Here is a 21,320-nt window from a genome sequence, read left to right as displayed (position 1 = left end):
CCTCTGTGAAATATGCTATTTTAATCTTGATAGGGGTTGCATTCAATCTGTAGACTGCTTTGGGTAGTATGGAAATTTTAACAATATTAATACTTCCATTCTATGAACACACAATATTTTTCCATTTATCTGTGTCTTCTTTCATCCATGTCTTAGAGTTTTCACTGTAGAGATCTTTCACCTCCTTTGTCAATACTTATTCCTAAGTATATTGTTTCTGATGCTTTTGTAAACAAGACTGTTTTCTTAATTTCTCTGAGAGTTTGTTGTTACTGTACAGAAACATAGCTGAGTTTTATATATTGATTTTATATTCTACATCTTTAATGAAGTCATTTATTCTAATAGATTTTTGGTGGAATCATTAAGGCTTTCTGTATATTATATTGTATCATCTACAGTTTATGTCTTCCTTTCCAATTTGGATGTCTTTTATTTCTTTTCTTGCTTAATTGCTCTGGCTGGGACATCCAGTACTACACTGAAAAACAGTGGTGAGAATGGACATCCTTGTGCTGTTCCTGACCTTAGAGGAAACGCTTTTACAGCTTTTCAACATTGATGTATGATGTTAGATGTGGGCTTGTCATACATGGCTTTTGTTATGTTATGTTCCTTCTATACCCAGTTTTTATCATGAGATAATGTTGAATTTTGTCAAATGCTTTTTATGCATCTAATGAGATGATCATGTGGTTTTTATCCTTTTGTTAACGTGGTGTATCACGGTGACTGAGTTGTGGATTTTGAGCCATCTTTACATCTCTGAGATAAATCACTCTTGATATTGGTATGATCTTGGTATGATCTTTTTAATACACTGTTGAATTTGATCTGCTAATATTCTGTTGAGGATTTCTGCGTCCACATTCATCAGGAATATAAGCCTTTAATTTACTTTTTTTTGGTACTGTCCTTGTCTGACTTTGGTATCAACGTAACACTGGCTTCTTAAAATTATTTTGGAAGTGTTCCTTCCTCTTCTATTTGTTGGAATAATTTCAAAAGGATTGGTATTAATTCTTCTTTTAGTGTTTCGTAGAATTTGCCCATGAAACCATTTGGTTCTAGACTTTTTTGGTGGGAGTGTTTTGATTACTGATTCAAACTCTTTACTTGTTAATTGGTCTTTCTTTTTCATCATAATTCATGCATAGTAGGTTGTGTACTTCTGGGAATTTATCTGGTTCTTCTAGTGTTCTTCTAATGTGTTGGTTTGTAGTTGTTTATAAGCACTTTCTTACTATCCTTTGTATCATGAGTTGTAATGTATCTTCTTACATTTCTTACTTTAAGTGTTCTTTTTTTCTTAGTCTAAAGATTTGTCGATTTCGTTTATCTTTTCATAAAACCAGCTCTCAGTTTCATTGATCTATTGTCTTTTTAGTCTCTATTTCATTTATGTTCACTCTGACCTTTGTTTTTTCCTTTCTTCTACAAACTTTGAGCTTAGTTTGTTCTTCTTTTTCTAGTTCCTTGAGGTATAAAGTTAGATTGTTCATTTGATTTTTCTTTTTTCTTAATGTAGGCATTTATCACCATGAACTTCCTTCTTAGACCTGCTTTTGCTCTATTCCACATGTTCCAGTATGTTATGTTTCCATTTTCACTTTCTCAAGGAACTTTTCTATTTCTCTTTTAATTTCTTATTTAAGCCATTAGTTGTTTAGGAGCATTTGTTTAATCTCCATGTACCTGCATACTTTTGAAATTTCTTCTGGTAATTGATTTCTAGCTTCATATCTATGTGGTTAGAAAGGTTGCATGATATAATTTCAGGCTTCTTAAATTGATGAAGACTTGTTTTGTGGCCTAACATATGATCTATCCTGCAGGATGTTGTATGTGCTTGAAAAGAATGTATATTCTGCTGCTCTTAAATGGAATATTCTGTCGCTGTCTGTTAGGCCCGTGTGGTCCAACAGGCAGTTTAAATCCATGTCTCCTTGTTGAATATTCTGTGTCAAGGATCTAGCCATTATTGAAAATGGGGTATTGAAACAAAAATACAGTCAAGAAATGGGCAGAAGACATAAACAGACATTTCTCTAAAGAAGACATACAAATGGCCAGCAGACACATAAAAAGGTGGTCAATATCACTCGGCATCAGGGAAATACAAATCAAAACCACAATGAGATACCATCTCACACCAGTCAGAATGGCTAAAATTAACAACTCGGGAAGCAACAGATGTTGGAGAGGATGCAGAGAAAGGGGAACCCTCCTACACTGTTGGTGGGAATGCAAGCTGGTGCAGCCACTCTGGAAAACAGAATGGAGGGTCCTCAAAAAGTTGAAAATAGAGCTACCCTTCGACCCAGCAATTGCACTACTAGGAATTTATCCAAAGGATACAAAAATAGTGATTCAGAGGGGCATATGCACCCCAATGTTTACAGCAGCAATATCCACAATAGCCAAACTATGGAAAGAGGCCAGATGTCCACTGACAGATGAATTAATAAAGAAGATGTGGTACGTGTATGTGCATGCATGCACATGTGTATATATAATGGAATATTACTCAGCCATCAAACAGAATGAAATCTTGCCATTTGTAATGACATGGATGGAACTAGAGTATATTATGCTAAGTGAAATAAGTCAGTCAGAGAAAGACAAATACTATATGATTTCACTCATGTGGAATTTAAGAAATAAAACAGATGATCATAGGGGAAGGGAAGGAAAAATAACATAAGATAAAAACAGAGAGAGAGGCAAACCATAAGAGACTCTTAACTATAGGGAATAAGCTGAAGGTTGCTGGAAGGGAAGTGGGTGGGGAGATGGAGTAACTGGGTGAAGGGCGGTTAAGGAGGGCACTTGATATAATGAGCACTGGGTGTTATATGCAAATGATAAATCACTAAACTCTACCCTGAAACTAATAATACACTATATGTTAACTAACTTGAATTTAATTAAAAAAAAAAAAAAAAAGAGGAAAATGGGGTATTTAAATTCCCTACTATTTCTGGGTTGCTATATTTCTTTTCAGATCTGTTAATATTTGCTTTATTATACATTTAGGTGTCCTGCTGTTGGGTGCAAAAGTATTTACAAATGTTGTATTTTATTGATGAATTAACTCTTTTATCATTAAAAATGATATTCTTTGTCTTTTGTGATAGTTTCTGGCTTCAAGTCAATCTGTCTGATACAACTATAGCTACTCCTTCTTTCCTCAGTTTCCATTTGCCTGGTGTTTTTTCCCTTCTTTCACTTTCAGTCTGTTTGTATCCTTAAAGCTGAAATGAGTCTCTGTAGGCAGCACAGAGTTAGGTCTTTTCTTTTTTTTTCTTTCTTTCCTTCTTTTTTAAATTCATTCAGCCACTCTATGTCTTTTGATTGGAGAATATAGTTCATTCACACTTAAATAGATGTCAGTAGGAATAGATTTAGTATTGACATTTTGTGAATTGTTTTCTAGTTGATTTGTAGTTCCTTTGTTCCTTTCTCTCTCGTTCTCTTCTTTTGTGATCTGATGATTTTCTGAGGTGGTATGTTTTGATTCCCTTCTCTTCATGTTTTGTGTTTCTTCTATGATAAGTTTTTGCTTTGTGGTTACCATGAGGCTTTAATAAAACATCTTATAGCTATAATAGTCTATTTTAAGCTGTTAACAACTAAACTGAATGCATACAAAAGCTCTACAATTCTACACATTTCTTCCCACATTTTGTTTTTGATGTCACAATTTACATCTTTTTATATTGTGTATATATTAAGAAATTATTGTAGTTATAATTACTTCTAATATTTTAGTTTTTTAACCTTTATGTTAGAGTTAGAAGTGATCTACCCACCACTATGACGATATTGGAGTATTCTGAATTTTTCTGTATACTTACCATTAGTAGTGGGTTTTATACTTTCATATATTTTTTTAAGATTTTATTTATTTATTTGATATATAGATATATAGAGAGATATATCAGATATTTATTTATCTGATATATATATATATATATATATAGAGAGAGAGAGAGAGAGAGAGAGAGCACAAGCAGGGGGGAGTGGCAGGCAGAGGGAGAAGTAGGTTCCCCAAAGAGCAGAGGGAGCCCAATGAGGGACTCGATCCCAGGACCCTGGGATCATGACCTGAGCCAAAGACAGTTGCTTAACTGCCTGAGCCACCTAGGCGCCCTACTTTCATATGTTTTTATGTTACTAACTTATGTCCTTTTATTTCAGCTTGAAACATCAACATTTCTTGTAAAACCATTCATGATCAACTCTTTTAGTCTCTGCTTGTCTGGAAAATTCTCTATCTCTCCTTCAGTTCTCAAGGACAACTTTGCCAGGTAGAGTATTCTTGGTTAGCAGTTTTTTTCCTATCAGCACTTTGAATATATACATCATCCCACTCCCTTCTTATAAAGCTTCTGCTGATAGTCTTGTTGTACTTCCCTTGTACGTACAAGTTATTTTCCTCTTGCTGCTTTTAAGATGCTCTCTTTGTCTTCAATCTGTGAATAACTTAACTAATGTGTCTTGGTGTGTATCTCTTAAGATGCAGCTTATTTGGTATTTTTTGGTCTTCCTGGAATTGGATTTATATGACTTTCCCCAGGTTAGGGAAGTTTTCAGCCATTATTTCTTTGAAGAAGCTTTCTGCTCCTTTGTCTCTCTCTTCTCCTTCCGGAAGCCCTATAATACATCTGTTGGTCCCTGATGGTATATCCTAAGTCCCTTAAGCTATCTTCAGTCCTTTCATTCTTTTTTTTTTTTCCTTTTTGCTTCTCGGATTGGGTAGATTCCATTGCCTTGTCTTCAAGTTGGCTGATCCTTCTTTCCACTTATTCTAGTCTAGTTGAACACCTCTACTGAATTTTGTAGTTAGTTATTGTATTCTTCAGCTCTCTGATTTCTGTTTGGTATTTTTTAAAAATATTTTCTAACTCTTTGTTGAAATGCTTACTTTGTTAATGCCTTGCTCTCCTGACCTCAACAAACAACTGTATGACTGTTATTTTGAACTCTATTGTGTAAATCACTTATTTCCATTTCGTTAAGATTTGTTTCTGGAGATTTATTTTGTTCTTTTGTTTGGAATGTATTTCCTCGTTTCTGCATTTTTCTTGATTTCCCGTGTGGGTTGGTTTCTGCACATTAGGTAATACAGACAGCTCCACCAGTCTTGACACACTGGAGTCGTATAGAGATGAGCTCATCAAACTGTTGGTTGTCTTTTAAATCTATGTGATTACTCCAACAGCCTTCTTTTTTTTTTAGTGGCTCCTAGTAGTTGAGGGACCTGACAGTGTTCCAAAGGAAAGGATCACAGTCAGCACCTAGATGCAGGCTGATTTTAAGACTGACTCTCAAGAAACAGCTTGTGAAATATATAGTCAAACCCATTTCAGGGAAAGACTTGCCAGTTCCCTCTCCATTGAGCCCCGGGGGGATACCTGGGTGAGCACTCTTGCATACCTGTTAAGAACTGCCTCATTGTTCACTACAGTCCTGTGGGATTTGTGAATGCAAGCTCCATTGGTTATCGGATCCAGTCATCCCTTGAGTGGCAACAGTCAAACGCAGGGCACCAGGCATGTGTACAATCTTCTTCTAGAGACAGGATGATAACCTGGTTTTATAGTGGGAGTGAGCCAGAGGGAGAAGGTGACAGAAATGCCCATCAGCTCCCCTGGGCTCCATGGGGATCACAGGCAGTTCCTTAATGCATGCAGCCAGACTCTTGCATATGGACTCTCAGCAGCAGATTGTAAAGTAGGTAGTCAATTTCCTTTCAGGGACAGACTAGAGATGGGCATTTTTGCCTGCTCCCTCTGTGCTAATAAGGCCTGTGAGGATAGTTAACAGTGAATGCTCATGAGCCCATTAAGAATGGTTTCTGTAGTCCTGTGGGTCTTGTGGATGTATAACCAATTGGCTTTCAGAGGTAGGTGTTTTGGGGGCCTGTCTCTTGAGTGACAGCCTTAAAAGCTGGGGTGCTAAATGTATGGTCCAAATCCTCTGCTGCTCATGGAGAAGCTGGGAGTTGGGGATGCCCTCTTGATTGGTACTGAGCTGGGTATAGTTTTTATGGGAAGAGTGTGTCTCAGCCTTTCCTCCTCATTTCAGTGTGGGTTATTTTCTTGTTGCCTGATGTGTAGGAGTCACTGAGGTAGTTTCTCGATTTCTCTCAGAGGGACTACTCTGTGTGTATCTGGGGGAGGAGGGAAGTTCGGGAGCTCCAACCAAACAGTCCTGCTGAATTGGTGAAGTAGCAGTTTCTCATTAATTGTAAATTGTAATTGGAAGTTATAAACGGAATTATTCTCTTAACTTCATTCTCAGAATGTTAGTTGCTAGTGTACAGAAATACAGAAATTTTTTATATTGACCTTATATCCTGAAACCCTGCTGAATCTACTTAAGTTCTCATATTAGATTTTTTTATTAGATTCCTTAGGAATCTAATTAAGATTCCTTATTTTTTATTAGATTCCTTAGGATTTTCTATTCACAAAATCTTTTTTTTTTTTTTTTTCAATCTGAATGCCTTTTATCTCTTTTTCTTGCTAAAAGCTTCAGTACAATATTCAACATAAATGATGAGGGGGCATCCTTGTCTGTTCCTGATCTTAGGAGGAAATCATTCAGTCTTTCAACATTAACTATATTAATATAATCTTTCTTTTTGATAATGGATTTACTTCCTATTTGGGATTCCTATGCAATAGTTCTCAGGAAATAGCTGTTGATTGGCCCAATGAAACAAAATTCATTCTGGTTTTGGAAATCACAGTTATTTAGAGATAAATGAGTAAGTCGAGAAAGCATAATTGATACAATATATTATAATGCAGATATGCACAAGTTACGGATGGTGACTTATGGTAATCTTTTACCATACGAATTTGACAGTCTATTGCTGAATTTTAATATCTCAATTCCATAGTGTGATCCATGCACTAAAAATTCCTGTGTCAGAGGGTGATGGCCCACTCATGGATAAATCTGAATCTCTTTTGCAGCCTTTGGTTCTTTTCCTGTCTTAAGCAAAAGACCCTGACCAAAGAAATATGTGGTAGGAAAAGAGAAAAAGGAGAAAACATTCTTAACTTCTCTAAAATGAACCACATCTGAGATCAAGCCCTTGGGCCAGACGGTGCTCTAATGAAGCAAGGAGAATGGCACTCTGCGTAGCTTTCTTTCCCTCTACACTGCAGAGTTAACAAGAAATACTTGGTGAGCCTTGGCAAGAAATCTAAAAGGACCTGCCTTAGTCCTTGCAGGATTTTATACTAGTGTATGTATCTTGTTCAATAACCATCTATATATAATATATGAAAAGCTGACATAATCTAAAAAAATATGGATTACTCGCAACCAAAAGATTTCCTTATATAGCCATTTCAATCTTGCTTTTCTTAAAATCAGAGGACATGGGTCATCAGTTCGATCATCCTTGTGATATCCTAAGTATTGGCAATCTTGATCCATATAGTGGTATATTTATCATTTATACAGAGAAAAGGCCATCATTTAATTTGGCAGGTGATATCATAGTAAAGCAAACATCCTAACTACTTTTAAAGGTCACTTTGGCAGATGTCAAGCTAGTTTGCATCAACATATATTGAATTGCACGTTAGAAATATAATAACCACTGTAACAAAAATCTTATCTTAGGGGTTATAAAAAGCTTAGTAAGTAATGTAATTTATTCATTTACTGAAACATTATTTTAAAGCACAGTTAAAATAATCTGGAACGCTTGAGTAATTCTTCTGAAAAACAGAAAATAGAGAGCTCTTACCAAGTTTGCAATGATGTAATGGTAGCCTTTTACATGCTTCCCAACGCTCACAATCTGTGAAAATAGAAGGAAACAAGAGAAAACCAATTTAACTTTACTGAAGGATATTTTTAAAAATAGAATTTTAACTATTTTAACCTAATTCCATGTGGAAACATGAGAAAATGTTATACTTTTCCTTATAACCAGAAGAAATTCCTAAGCTACCTTAAAAATTAAGTGATTAAAGTAAAAAAAAAAAAAAACCCCAACACGCTAATTTCAATCATGCTGTATAAATGATCTTTCATTCAGTAAACCTTGTTCAAAAAACTACTACGCTATAATTCCCTCAAAGAGAAGGAGATGGTTTTGAAACAAACTGATGGTTCATATATATATATTCATATATATATATAAAAGAATATACACAAACATAAGAAACTTAAAATTATTTTGGTCCAAAGAATATAGACATCCTTAATTTGTTGATAATTTGCAGAAATGTATGATAAGCTGCTAAGTGTCTCCCACTATTAAGAATGATTTTCTACGAGTAGACTGTATTTTTGTCCTGAGCAGCAAGCGAGGTTTTTGTAAGGCACAGTATTTGTGTTGAGATGTCTCTGATGCTAGAGAACACCTAGTTAATTCCCACCTGCATATGGACAGAATGGTATTTTATTATAATCAAAAGAATAAAGACAAAACAACATCAAGAGAATTTTTCTCTCTGCTAGATTCATTAGTTTTTTTCCGAAGAATGTTTTTAGGTATGTTTCAGGAATTAGCAATTTAGAAAGTTCTAACACAGAAATAAAACTCTTGTTTTCTATAAAATTGACAATTCCTGCAATGAGAGAACATCTGATGACAGATACTGATGAGGAGTTCTGTAACTTCATTGGTTCCTCAAAGGGGACAACACAATATATGAGTTTCATGTACTTTCATCATCAAAGAAAAAATTAAATTGTTTTTAGTGTTTTAATATCCTCTAAAAATAATTCTTTGTAAATGGGTGGCTTGTGTATAAAATAAAGGAAAACCCTTTTAAAAATCCAGTACAAACTTGCTCAAAAACAGAGCTTGGCACACAAGGCCACTGGTGAAATGGAGTCTCTGCTCATCTCATCGTTTCTTTTTGGTCACAGCTAAGACCTCCTCTTTATCCTGATGGCTCTGCAGTTTCACTACAACAGAGTTTGGATTTTTACTTCTTAGTATTTGTTTATATTGTTCGGGATTTGTTGTGCTTCCTGAGTATAAGGATTTCCCTTCAACAATTCTGGGAAATTCTCTACCAATATCCCTGAAAACATCCCTTCGAAGATGTCTGTGTTTGCTTCCAGCGGGTACTGCGATGTTGCTATCACTGATTCCCAGCTCCCAGTGTGCGGTACAAACGCAGATTCAGTTCACAACCGCCTAACGAGGGTTGTGATCATGACCACTTCTCACGGGGGCTGTCAGCCCCACCACACGGAGCCTGGCCCAGGCGGAAAACACTCAGGTGATCCCTTGTGCAGGTAGCAGATTGTTGTCTAGTCCTCTCTGTTACTGCCGTGTCACCCCTCAAGAGTGTGGCTTTCAGTCGGATCTGAGTGCAGACTTACTGCCTTGGCTGAGCCCAAAGTCTCTGTCCTCGGGTGAGCATCAACCCCCAAGTCAGGCTGCCCAAGCTGGCAACTTCCGTGGGCACAGCTGCCTTTCCTTCCTGGCTCCTGAAGGTTTTCTCTATTCTCCAGGAAGCTCCACTACGCATGTGCAATGTTTTACACAGCATGTCTCTCTCTTTCCTATTGCCTGATTCAGCTAGTCCACAGTTTGTCTAAAACTGAACATCCCTCGACAGTCTTACCACAAAGATGCGGACAAGCAATGTGTAAATGGGATCGTAAAGAAAGTCCTGGAAAGAAACCGTGTAATTAGTCATCATGCTGGGGAACCCAAACCCGAGTGATTATCAAGCCTGGGCTGAGGAGGCCGGAGCCCTCGGATTCTCTGGGAATCTCAGGTGGAGCTTGTGCAGAAGAGAACTGTCAAGGAACCCTTGACGGCTGGTGCTCAGGGTACGCTCTTGCAGTTGCCAGAGCTTCCGCTACTGGACCTCCGCAGGGACTGCGGCCCCAGGACAGTTCCTTACTTCTCTCTTGCGGGTTCACCGCAACCTTCGCTGGGGTGACGGGGGCGGCCTCCTGCACTCTGTGCAAGCCCTCACACTCACCCTGCCTCTTCTCTCTCAAGGCTCTCAGCCTGCCATTTCGCTGTGGCTGCAGTCCAGAACCTCTCCCGCTCCTAAAGTCACTGCAAAGAGCTAACACTTGTCACTGTTAAAAAGACGGAGAACCAGTAGAAATTCTGCACTCGGTGCCTCCACAAGGAAATGACTGTCAGTTCCAGATTGCCTAGCAAAGAACTGCAATAAATTCAAGCTTATATAATATGTTTTCAAGGGACGAGGACTTATAGAAACCACAAGCAGCCAAAAGTGACAAAAATCCTGGTAGAAAAGGCCTTGCAGAGCTTGGTGTGCATCAGCATTATGGGAACTGGAGCCTCGGGGAGCAGTGATCTGAGGATTTATTTACCTGGCTGGGGAAGCCAGAGAGAACATCGTTTTTGCTGAGCCAGATCCTTGCTGGGGAAAAACCAATGTGCCGTACAAACTCCTGAACACTCTCACCCTGACCACGGCGGGCCAGGGGTTAAGGCCAGATCTTGGTCCCTCTGCCAAGCATCCAACACTAGATGGAAGTTTCTTTGTGGAAAAAAAAAAAAAAATCCAATGTATACTCCAATACTCTATAGTAAAGTGTCCTGCACCCAGAGTGTTGTTCGCTTAAAAAAAAGTTTTAATGGTTGTGTGAAACTGATGGTGTCGTGAGTGTGGTCTGACATGGCTATCACCACCTCAACCAAAGTGCAGACTGTCTCGTGTGTAAAACACAAAAAACAAAAAAAGAAAAAAACAAAACAAAAACCAAACCAAACCAAACAAAAAAAACAACCAAACAAAAAACTCAAAAACAACAAATCTGAGTGACTTGACTTTGAAAGTGGGCCAAACCTTCTGTCTCTGTACTTCTGATGTTATTTTTATAAAGAAGGAAACTAAACAGTGAGGTGAAAGATACGAATATGTAACAGCACGGGTTTGTCTTTACCCCGGCGACCGTGGGAGATGCGGCTGGCCGCCCACCTAGCCTCGTCCTCTGACCGGCGCATGCTGCTCTGACGGCCAGCACCCGAATCTCCGTGACGGTGGGCTCTCCTCTGGTCCCCGGAGCCCACGTTGCTCATGGCGGGGAGGGGCGGGAGGCCAGGTCAGAAGTGCCAGGGAGTGGAAGCCCTCCTCCCCGGCAGCCCTCCCACAGTGACTGACAAGTGTGTTTGGCCCAGTTGTTAGGGGAAAATGAAGCCTACGATGAGGAATTGGTTGCAATAATTAATTATGGCCTTTCATAAAGACAGAAAAATGTTGGAGTAGAGACTCCGCATCTCTATTCTTTTCATCTTCTTAAAAGAAACAGAGGATGCAAATGGACAAAGAATAGTGATCAAGTGTCCGTTCAGAGTTCTAAAGAACGGGTTAGGAAGAATATACAAGTTCCTCTGATCATACACTTTCCAAGGAGCCCACCTTTATGAGAATAAAATGCTTAAGAAAAGGGACTAACTTGCCTTTGATTACTTTTTTCTTCTTTGTTTTACAGGAAACAAACAGTTGCTTAGAAATATCTATGGTGCTGGTCAAATGATTCAATTCTAAAATCAGGCCGACGAATACTAATAAGGTAAATGCCAGACGCAGTCCCTGCACTGTTTCATTAACAAATTACGGCATAAGCTTTATGACTGCGACTTCTAAATCTTTATTCATTTATTAAAATAAGGGAAGAATGAATCCAGGACACTTTTCCACCTTGACTTCACCTTTAAATAAATTTAGTTCAATAAATGTGTCCTATGTATAAATTTAGGGTAAGGAGATTCACGGCTTATAGACATAAGTAAGCGTGTTTAATTCATCTCTTAAGGGGATGAGCCTCAAACAGAAATGACTGAAATGCAGAGTAAAGGGAATGCCATGGATTTTAAGAAGTGGTATCATCTGGTTGGGAGAACAAGGTAATTTGAAAGACAGAACAGATGTTAAATAAATATTGACTGAGTGGATGAATACAGAAGTTAGCATATAAATGCCACAAACACAGTATATTAAGATCAGTTTGAGACTTGTAAATGATGAGAGTTTGGTCTTTAACCCACAATCCAATTTTATGTGAATCCTTTATGTATCAGTGGTTTATAGAGCATTCAGGGGTCTTTCCAGATGAGGGCTGCTGTGTATTACCTCAAACTATTATTACGAAGCCGCCATCATGACACTGAACACTGTCTTCAAGCTACAGACCTGCAACGGCATGCCTGAATATGAATGGTTTTGGTTTTCCTTTTACTTTGATTTTACAAGTCAGCTGGAAATTCCTCTCCCATCTGTTATCATGTTCCAGAGAATTCCGAGACATGAGCACAACAGTCTGGCATTTGGTGGTGTTGGGGACACGATGCCCAGTCAACGTTGGGGACCTCCTGTCACTCTCTCTAATCCCAAACCCCCAGATGTCTCTTGAATGTTGATTTTTCAGGATGCTTCGAAATATTTTATTATAGATAAAAACATGAGCTTTAGCTTGTTTAGTTTGTTTAGTTTACCTCAGTTTCAGCAAAAGAAAAACATAAGGCAAAGGGCTTTTGCAAATGAACTGCAGTTACAGCCTCATGAGAAAACAGCAGAACTTTTCCTTCTGGGGGTGTGATTCACAGACAGGGAGAGGAAAATAAAGAACCCCAGAACCAAAGGAATGAGGCTACTTAATGTGAGAAGGGATTCACGGAGAAGACGGAAGGAGAGTGCTCATCAGATGTCTTAAGTGGAAGGGGTACATTCACACACACATGTACACGTACACAGATGTAGTTTTTTTTCTTCTACCTTGGAGATGTTAGAAATTATAAAAGTTTCTAATTAGGACAAACTCATTTTTAGGGAAAAGGGAGAGGAAGAGAGTTGCCCATAAAGGGATGGCTGCCTCTCAAAGCAGTGATGTGATCTCTCCGTGGAAGCTCCCAGCAGGGCTGCAGACTTCCAGCAGAAGATGTTGGGGTAGCGTCCTTCTCCAGACTTCAAGTCCTTTGTCTGTACCACCAGCGACTGTCAGAGACGCGGCTGGCCGCCCACCTAGCCTCGTCCTCTGACCGGCGCATGCTGCTCTGACAGCCAGCACCCGAATTTCCATGACGTTAGGCTCTCCTCTGGTCCCCGGAGCCCACGTTGGTCATGGTGGGGAGGGGCGGGAGGCCAGAAGTGCCAGGGAGTGGAAGCCCTCCTCCCCGGCAGCCTCCCACTGTGAGCGATGGGAGCTGGCGCGTAAATACTCCGATGCCCTTGCCACACAGGATTCTGACATGTGTGTTCTATTTACACTAATTTCAAATGACATTTACAATAATCCTCCAGTAATTTACATTAATTTCAAATGAGATTAAGCCTCAGTCCCACCACACGGTAATTTTGAGGATAAATACACCTTTAATTGACTGCATTTCTCCACTGCTCTTCCAGTGTGTTCTTCACCTCCCAAACTGACTGATTACACATAAATCCTGGTCTTAAGGTCTGCTTCTGCGGAAACCAAACTAAAGCAGTCTCCAAATTAAAAAAAAAAAAATGACCAATGTGGCAGGAAAATTAATAAGGGTATAAACACTTTTGTTGGCTAGCTGTCCCAAGCTCTTCATCGCTGTAATGTAACACACATACGTCATATTCTGAGTCCCTAATCTCTGTGCATAGTCAAAGACTCAAGTTGCATGAAACACCATGCTTTTATTTGGCTAGCTAAATTTGGTGGAAAAGGTTTAATCTCTCATATAGGGAAATAGGAATGAATCATTATCTTTATTTAATACCTTCTTTTTATTCCCGACATATGAGTTTTCCCCTTCATACTGTCTTTATATACCTTAAGGACAACCATTCATAGTACTGGTCTCTTTCTTTGACTATATTCCAAATGTTAAAAAAAAATCCTTCAGTTTCATCCTTTCAGAACAAAGATGGTAGATCGCTTTGTATACATCTCTCTGCACTGAGGGCTCTATAAGTGATGTGATTTGAATGGGGTTGTAGAACAATGAGTGAAAACTAAGTGTTGAAATTCAGGTGTTTATTTCCTGCTTCAGGACACCTCATCTCATCATGGTAACTGCCAAGGGCTATAGAAAAGCACGGCGTAGAGCGTATCCTTCTGTCTGCCTATTACAGTGGTTCCAAACGTTCACAGAGCTTGAATAATATTATGATTCTCATCATGCTAACGATGACCATCTCTTAGCAAAGATCCATTATGATTTAATAGCATTTTAATTCAGTGATTGAAAATATTTGCAAAGAGGCACAGAAGGTTCTATGGAATTTGTGATTATGAATGTGAAACACACATAATAACTTGAAAGAACCAGTGGGCACCATGCTCTTCTTTAATTAAAGAGATATTTTGTAAGAAGCAATATAAAAAATAATTCTAATGAGATGTAGGTGGAGGGGGTAATTCTTTGCTTTTTCATAAACAAACACATTAAATAAGTACAGTCATTAAGTAATGAAGCTGGGAATCCAGCCCAGATGTTTTTACTATAATTTTTGTACTTTTTTTTTTTAACTATACCCTGTTGCCTTCTTTAATCCATAGCAATCAGAAAAATGACTTAATTTTGACCAATTTTTATACATCTTTCATAAGAGGAAAATGAGTAACAGCTATTTATGACAATGACATTCTTTATCACATTAGAGAGTTGATGAATGCCAAACGTGTTGATGAGAAAAATCAGCTTTTTCATAATGAAACAAAAATTCCTTTTCTTCAAATAATCTCCTGTCTGAACATATTGCTTATTTGAATAACATCATATATGCCAGGTTTTCCTAGTCCCATTCTGCAGCAGACTGGAACACTGCCACACAGATGGAGAGTGATCAGGTAAAACTTAACATACCCAAGTTTAGGTTTGCAAGTTCTTCATATATCCACAATAAAGCCAATTAGCAGGAAAGCTTAAATAACTTGGGTTCAGTTTAGTATAGTTTGTACTTTACCAGGTGTATATCTAAAATGATAGTTCAGGTATACAATCTACCTTTAATGGAAATCCAACTCAATCCAAGAGATAATTCTATTTATAGGATAAGCTCAAAGTGATCAATTAAAGGTTCAACTATGTATAGTACAGTTTTAAGTATATTTTATGGTGTTCTCTTTGAAATAGGAATTCCATAAGTGGTTAACTTTCTATTAATCAGAATATTTCATGTCCCTAATTGGACATGTCATCAATAGATAAACATCTATTCATGGGTTACAAAGAAAACTTGAGGGCGCTGGTGGGGTTGGTGGTGATGGGGATAAAAGTTATCTTCAAATGTCACGTACTGTCACATGTTTCAAAGGGATAGATAATTATGAGGGGGTGTCTGAATTATATGTCAACTATGTTTGAATATGGCTTGCATAAGCACCCTGTGAAGGCACTGTTTATGGGATGGATGACCTCTAAGATCCACCCAACCTGAGAATCTCTGATTCTGTGGCTTTCCAGTGTAGGGAACTGTTGGAGCTACTGGTTCTGGGGGCTCCTGTTAACATAACATGTTCCTACCACTATCCCCTTGATTTTATATTTCTTTTCCTTATCACATTTATTTGAAATATCATCAGAACATTCCTTCCTCCCTCATTTTTCTTAATTCAAAACTTCCTTTATTTTCTTGGAAATGTTTTATTTTCCCATTTTTTTCTAGGCAAATAAAATGCAAAGAGGTGACTGCAGAGAGAGAGAGAGATAGAGATTCTGTGGCCACTCTTGCAGGGAACACCAGGTTAAATAAGGATTGAGGTTGCTTTGCTATAGGAATTTTTAGAGACTTTAATATACTAATGTACACTGAACTCCCAGGAGCCAGATAGAGTATGCAGCTCTAGAGAACGGTTTTAAAAGGTTGTTTAAGGACATCTTTCCTATAGCTTTACTCTGTACTCAGTGCTTTCCTTAACTTTCACACCCATTTCACACTTTAGTTGCTTTAGTGGCATTTTCTTATTTCTCTTCAGTGTCGATCATCTTTACCCACAATAATAAATCAACTAAACCACTTGAGGCGTATTGAAGATATGTTCTGTCCATAATTTTTGCGGCAGCACCTTACTATTTAATAACGTCAGCTAGTAACTTTTTGGTCATGAGTTCTAAAATTTGCCTGTTTGTAATTCTACTCAACAGATAAAATTGTGGTTAGTTAAATATAGAAGACCTAAGACTCTCTTTACTTTTATTTCAGGAGAATGTTTTCCTGGTCGTTGAGCTTATTTGTTTCGTTCTATTTCCAACAGCTTAGTGCTCCAGAACCACGTTCTTATGAAGTGGATTCAGAGTGAGGACAAAGATGTAAGCAGAGACCCTATCTTCATTCACAAATAATATCTTTTCTATGTAAACCCTTTACATTTGTTCAAGCAACTATCTCAGAAATTACTTTAAAAAACAAGCAAATGAAAGGTCATAACTAAGAGAAACAAAGCAGGAATAATATGCCTGTTCCTAATAAACAAGATTCTCCTACTTGGTGTCGGTATGTTGTATGGGCATAGCAAGCTCACTACGTAGCTATTTTATTCTTACAAAGACTATTATCCATAACTAATAATACTGTTAAATTTGCCAAAGGAAATTCCCCTCCCCTTTTTTTAAAACCCCAGTCAGATCAGTTAAACTTCTCAAAATCTTAACAAAAGTAATGGTGACTATGAATCTCTAAATTAAGTACATATCATGGTGCTTGGCAAAGTAGATATTAATAAATACCTTTAAGAATTTCTCATGATCACTACTTGGCATTACACACTTACTTGTTCATTGTGTGTCTCCCTCATTAAAATACAGGCTCCATGGAGCAGGGACTTCAGGGGGCTAGGACATTGCCTGGCCTATGATAAGCCCTCAATAAATATCTGTTATGTAGATGTCAGATAAATGAAGTGAAATACTGGTATGCATGAGACATGAAAAATGACGATGAAGAACCCATGCTCACTTGGCACACTACTCATCAGCAATCTGTCCCCCTTTCAGTCCATTCTCTACATTGTCACGAGAATTATTGTTCTTAAAACACAAATTGATCAGATCATGTCTAAAAATACCCAATGGCATTGAAATGTTATGAGGAATATACAACTACTTAGGAGACCCCATGGGGCTCTTTGTAATCTGTCTTCAATTTGCCCTGAGCATCTTCTCATTTCCCCTGCACCTGATGTTCCAACCATATGCATTTGCTTTCCCCAAACATGTGGCTCCATCCCATGGCTCTGCTCTCCCACTGCCATCTGCCTTGAATGCCCTGTCCCAGTGTTTCATCCTGGGAAATTCTGACTCATCTTTCAGCATTGTGCTTTAGTCTTTATTACACCTTTCTGCATGGTGCTACATTATTTGCTTGCGTTCATCGCTTTTCCTTTACATTTGAAATTCCTTCAAGGGATGGATTGCAATTGATTTAACTTTATATACAGTGCTCGGAAATTGGTAGGTATTGAATAAATGTTGAATAAATAAGCAAATGGGTTGACGTTGTGTACATGTGTAAGAAAGGAAAGTGGTAGGATGGGGTGGGCAGACTCAAGAAGATGAGTTTCTCTTGTGTTACCTGCAAGATATTTACATTATTATGTCATTATAGTATATTAAAATATTTGGCCTTCAAATTTACATTATAACAATCAGCTGAAATAACCACAAAATTAATTATAAGAATAGAATTAAAGACATATTTTTCCAGTATGTATTTTGTGGTTGTAAAGGAAAAGACATAGGGTAAGTATAGAGACAATGTAAACCTGGACTTGGAAGAACATAACAATCACTGGGTATATATGTGACTCTGGGGGGAAAAAAAAAAACCTTAAAAAAATAAAAATTCACTATGTACAATCTTGATTTTTCTTCCATTTACCAGTGATCATGTGGACCTTACTCTTTTTTTTTTTTTTTTTTGTAAAAACGACACCATTTTAATTTCGTTCCATAATCTGATCTTAAATTTGGCACTAGTTGTGTTCAGAGAAAATCTAGATGATCACTAGGGAAGTTGTGTACAATCATGAGGAGGATTCAGAATGGATTTGTGTTACTACCTTTCTAACTAAATCACAGTGATTAAAAAGATGCATCACTTCATTCATTAGCAGGTAGTGCACTCTATTACTGAACTGTTTAAACTCTCCAGATTTTATAAAGGGCGGTTATATTTATGTTTACAAGACTCAGAAGAGTGTCCTCAAAGGTATTGTTGGTTGCATTGCTTCCTTTTTGTTAATTTCCCTGTCTTTTAAACATTTGAAGAGTAGATGCAAAATTCTAATGAAATAAATTATGAAGTTATCCTCTATTTTCTACTTAATAAGGAATATTACTTGCCTTTCTCTAAACCATAGTAGATAAGTCTATGCAGCTGCTTTCTACTTAAGGCTAGAAAAACTAACTTATTTCTCTAAAATTATCAAGCAGATTGTCCTTTATCTTTTTTTAAAAGAAACTGAGTTTTTGAATGTTTGTGTCAACAACAATAATGGAAACTATTCCAAGAAGTGCTCTTGGAGCATCAACTAAAACAAATTTAGTTGAACACAATCAATGCCTAGAATTTACCATTCTCCAAGACGAAAGTACTAGCATTCTGACAACCATATTTTCCTTCCTCTTCAAAAAACTTCCATCCTTTGCTTTCTTTACTTTTCCCTTTATTTATTTATTTATTTATTTATTTAATAAGAAAATGAGGAATTCCTGCAACCATGGTAATGGTTGCTAAGAGATAATTAGAGACCCCTTTCTAGCTCCCACCAAATTCCATTTGCACTAGTCTGACTGAGATCTGTAAGGATGTTTCTGTTTTCTATGAAAACAACAAACCCAGTGCATTATAATGGGATTTGCACATTCAAATCAATTCAGCTAAAAAGAAAGATTAAAGAAGTAAAATTCCCCTTTTTAAACACGACCTCACATCTGTTAAATTTCCCCTTACTTTGTTGAAGCTCCTGACTGAGCAGAGCTCCATATGCAAAAGCAGCTTTATGAGGAAGCAAAGCAACAGTTCTGGCAAGGCTCCAGTGTGGGAAATTGCTGATACGACTGCCTTGCTGTAGTAATTCCTTTCTTTGAGTGCCTGGTGTGTTCCCATTTCCCACTGCATCTCACTCATTGTTACATTAATATATGGAAATGAAACTCTTGTGCTCTTTCAGCCAATACAACAAACACCAGAAAACCTAGATTTCCCACCATCTTTGGCAGGTGAGGTCTTCTGGACAAGAAAGCTTCAGGTAATTGAGGGCTTCCCTCCAGAACCTTCAAGTGCTGCTGGCTGCTCGCCCTTTAAACGCAAAAGAGATTCTTCCTGCCTGTGTCTTCAAATGAAGCTCATTCGGACTTTCATTTATTTGACAATTATTTTTGACCCCCTTTCATATCACTGGGGATATATTGGTAAATGATAAATATAGACCCTGCTCTGAGGGAGATAAGATTTCCGCAACAATGATAGGTAGCTAAACATAATAGGAGGAATCCGTATTCCTGCTACCTCGAGTCTTTGATTAGTGTTCCACTCCAATTTCTGCCTTTGTCCCCTAGCCAATTTTTATCACATAGAAGGAGTCTCCGCCTGCTGAGCTTTTCCAGAACTCTGTGCCTTTGCAGTTGTTTCTGTCTGGAATATCCTTACCCCTCCGCTGTTCCTGGGAAAATACAATGCATTTTCAATGTAAATGTCTGCTTTCCCTGTGAAGCATGTCTGGATTATACTGAGTCACCACATTTCCTGAGTTCCTGACACATGCTGTAATAGGTCTGACTCTGAAGCCATCAGGAATTGTCTGGCCACTCTGCTCATGTTTCTGAGCCCCCAGCTTGGGTGTAAGCATGCCCGCTGTAGGGGCCACCTTTGCTCATCATTGTGCAGCGCCACCATGCCTGGAATGATAGCCGCCACACAGGTGTTGAGTGGATGCATTAGGAATCCAGTGCAGGACCGTCCTGTCTCCACTGCTGTCGGAATGTGTGCTGCTTAATCCTTCCGTAGACCATCAAATAATCCAAGCCATTCTCTCCAGTGATGAGGGCTCTTCCGTAGTGACTACTTCTCATGACTGAAGCTAGCTTTCCTTGTCTCCGTGCTTCTTTTTGTCTCCTCTGGCTCTTATACTTTTGTTTTTGAGGATTTTTTTTGGGGGGGGGTGTTCTTAGTGTGAAAAAAAAAAATGACCCTATGTCATCAGCCAGGAAAGAAAATGTTCCTTTCCTTCTAGATCATGACTCAACCACTTACGGCATGCGCAGGCAGGCTCTTTAAGCCTTTGGCTCTTTTCGATGCTTTATTCAAGTCAGAGATGTTTTTGGAAGTAGAGGTGGGTAGAGTTCTAGATTTAGTGCAGTTGCTTATGTTAGAGACATCTGAAAACATGTAAGTGCAGATTCTAGATAAACAGACATTATCTGTTGCCATACGTTAGGCAATTTGCCAAAAATCCTGTCTGCACCTGACTTCTCACGTGGGTGGTACTAGCCAGGGAGGAAGCCTTGGACTTAGAATTAAGTTAACTGAAGCCGTGTGCACTTTTCACCACTTGGGTGCAAATGGCCACATTTCTGTTTGTGAGAAATTTCCCTCTTTCCAATTGGTTGTGCCCCGAGGCAGGATTACTGGTTTTCTCTGGTGAGGCAATAAACCTCTGAGAGGTCACTCATGGCTTTTAGGCTTTTTTGATTAATTTGCAAACAGTATGGGAAGGTCACCGGCTTTTGCCAATTATCTGAGAGTCCCATTTTGTCTAATGGAAACCTGAATTTCCGTTTTATAGAGTGGATGGGGGAATATTGCTGAAAGAGGCACCAATTACGTTTGAGGTGTGTGATAAAGAGGCAGTTTGAGATGCCTGTGAGCCAGTTTCTCAGTTCCTTTGTTAAACGGCTCTTTCATCCTGTGAGGTCAGTCCTTGTCATCTTCTCCCCATATGGACTTGGTGAGGCTCACATCCATGCAGGCATGTTCCAGTTCTCTACCGAATGCCTCTGATACCATGTATTCGGTAAGAACCGCACCCGTAACAAAATCCCGAGGCATTATGAGATCCTTGATCACTTTCTACGTACCATATTTCTAAAGGAAAGAATGCATTTTAGTAGGATTTTAGCAAATGCTTTTGTTTTAAACCTTGGTTAGCCAGAGAGGCGTTCCTAACTAGAACAGAAAATGCATCTGTTTCGCTCATCACTTTATCTTCAGCAGAGCCTGGCGCCACACGTGAAGGGGGCAGTCAATAAATATTCGTAGGATGAATGAATATACAGAAAGGGCCACTTGACTGAGGTTTTACTCTATGCTTCCTTTCAAGGTGAATCCCATGTGTAAAATTATATACTCCTTCAGGATCAAATGCAATGA

General features: G+C 38.4%; 1 protein-coding gene across 12 annotated transcripts in view; it reads right to left on the bottom strand.

The window, feature by feature from the left end:
- GRIA4 (glutamate ionotropic receptor AMPA type subunit 4) overlaps positions 1–21,320 on the bottom strand; it is a 578,537-nt gene that overhangs the window by 80,903 nt on the left and 476,314 nt on the right. For all 12 annotated transcript variants that reach the window (XM_032427877.1, XM_032427876.1, XM_032427875.1 and 9 more), the window contains one exon: positions 7,772–7,825. In XM_032427877.1, the coding sequence (XP_032283768.1) occupies positions 7,772–7,825 (54 nt within the window). The remainder of the gene's footprint in view (positions 1–7,771; positions 7,826–21,320) is intronic.

Source organism: Phoca vitulina, unplaced genomic scaffold (genome assembly GCF_004348235.1).
Source record: "Phoca vitulina isolate PV1807 unplaced genomic scaffold, GSC_HSeal_1.0 scaffold38, whole genome shotgun sequence".
Classification (NCBI taxonomy): Eukaryota; Metazoa; Chordata; class Mammalia; order Carnivora; family Phocidae; genus Phoca; species Phoca vitulina.
The sequence above is the reverse complement of the archived record's forward strand: the minus strand, read 5'-3'. Positions and strand labels throughout refer to the sequence as shown.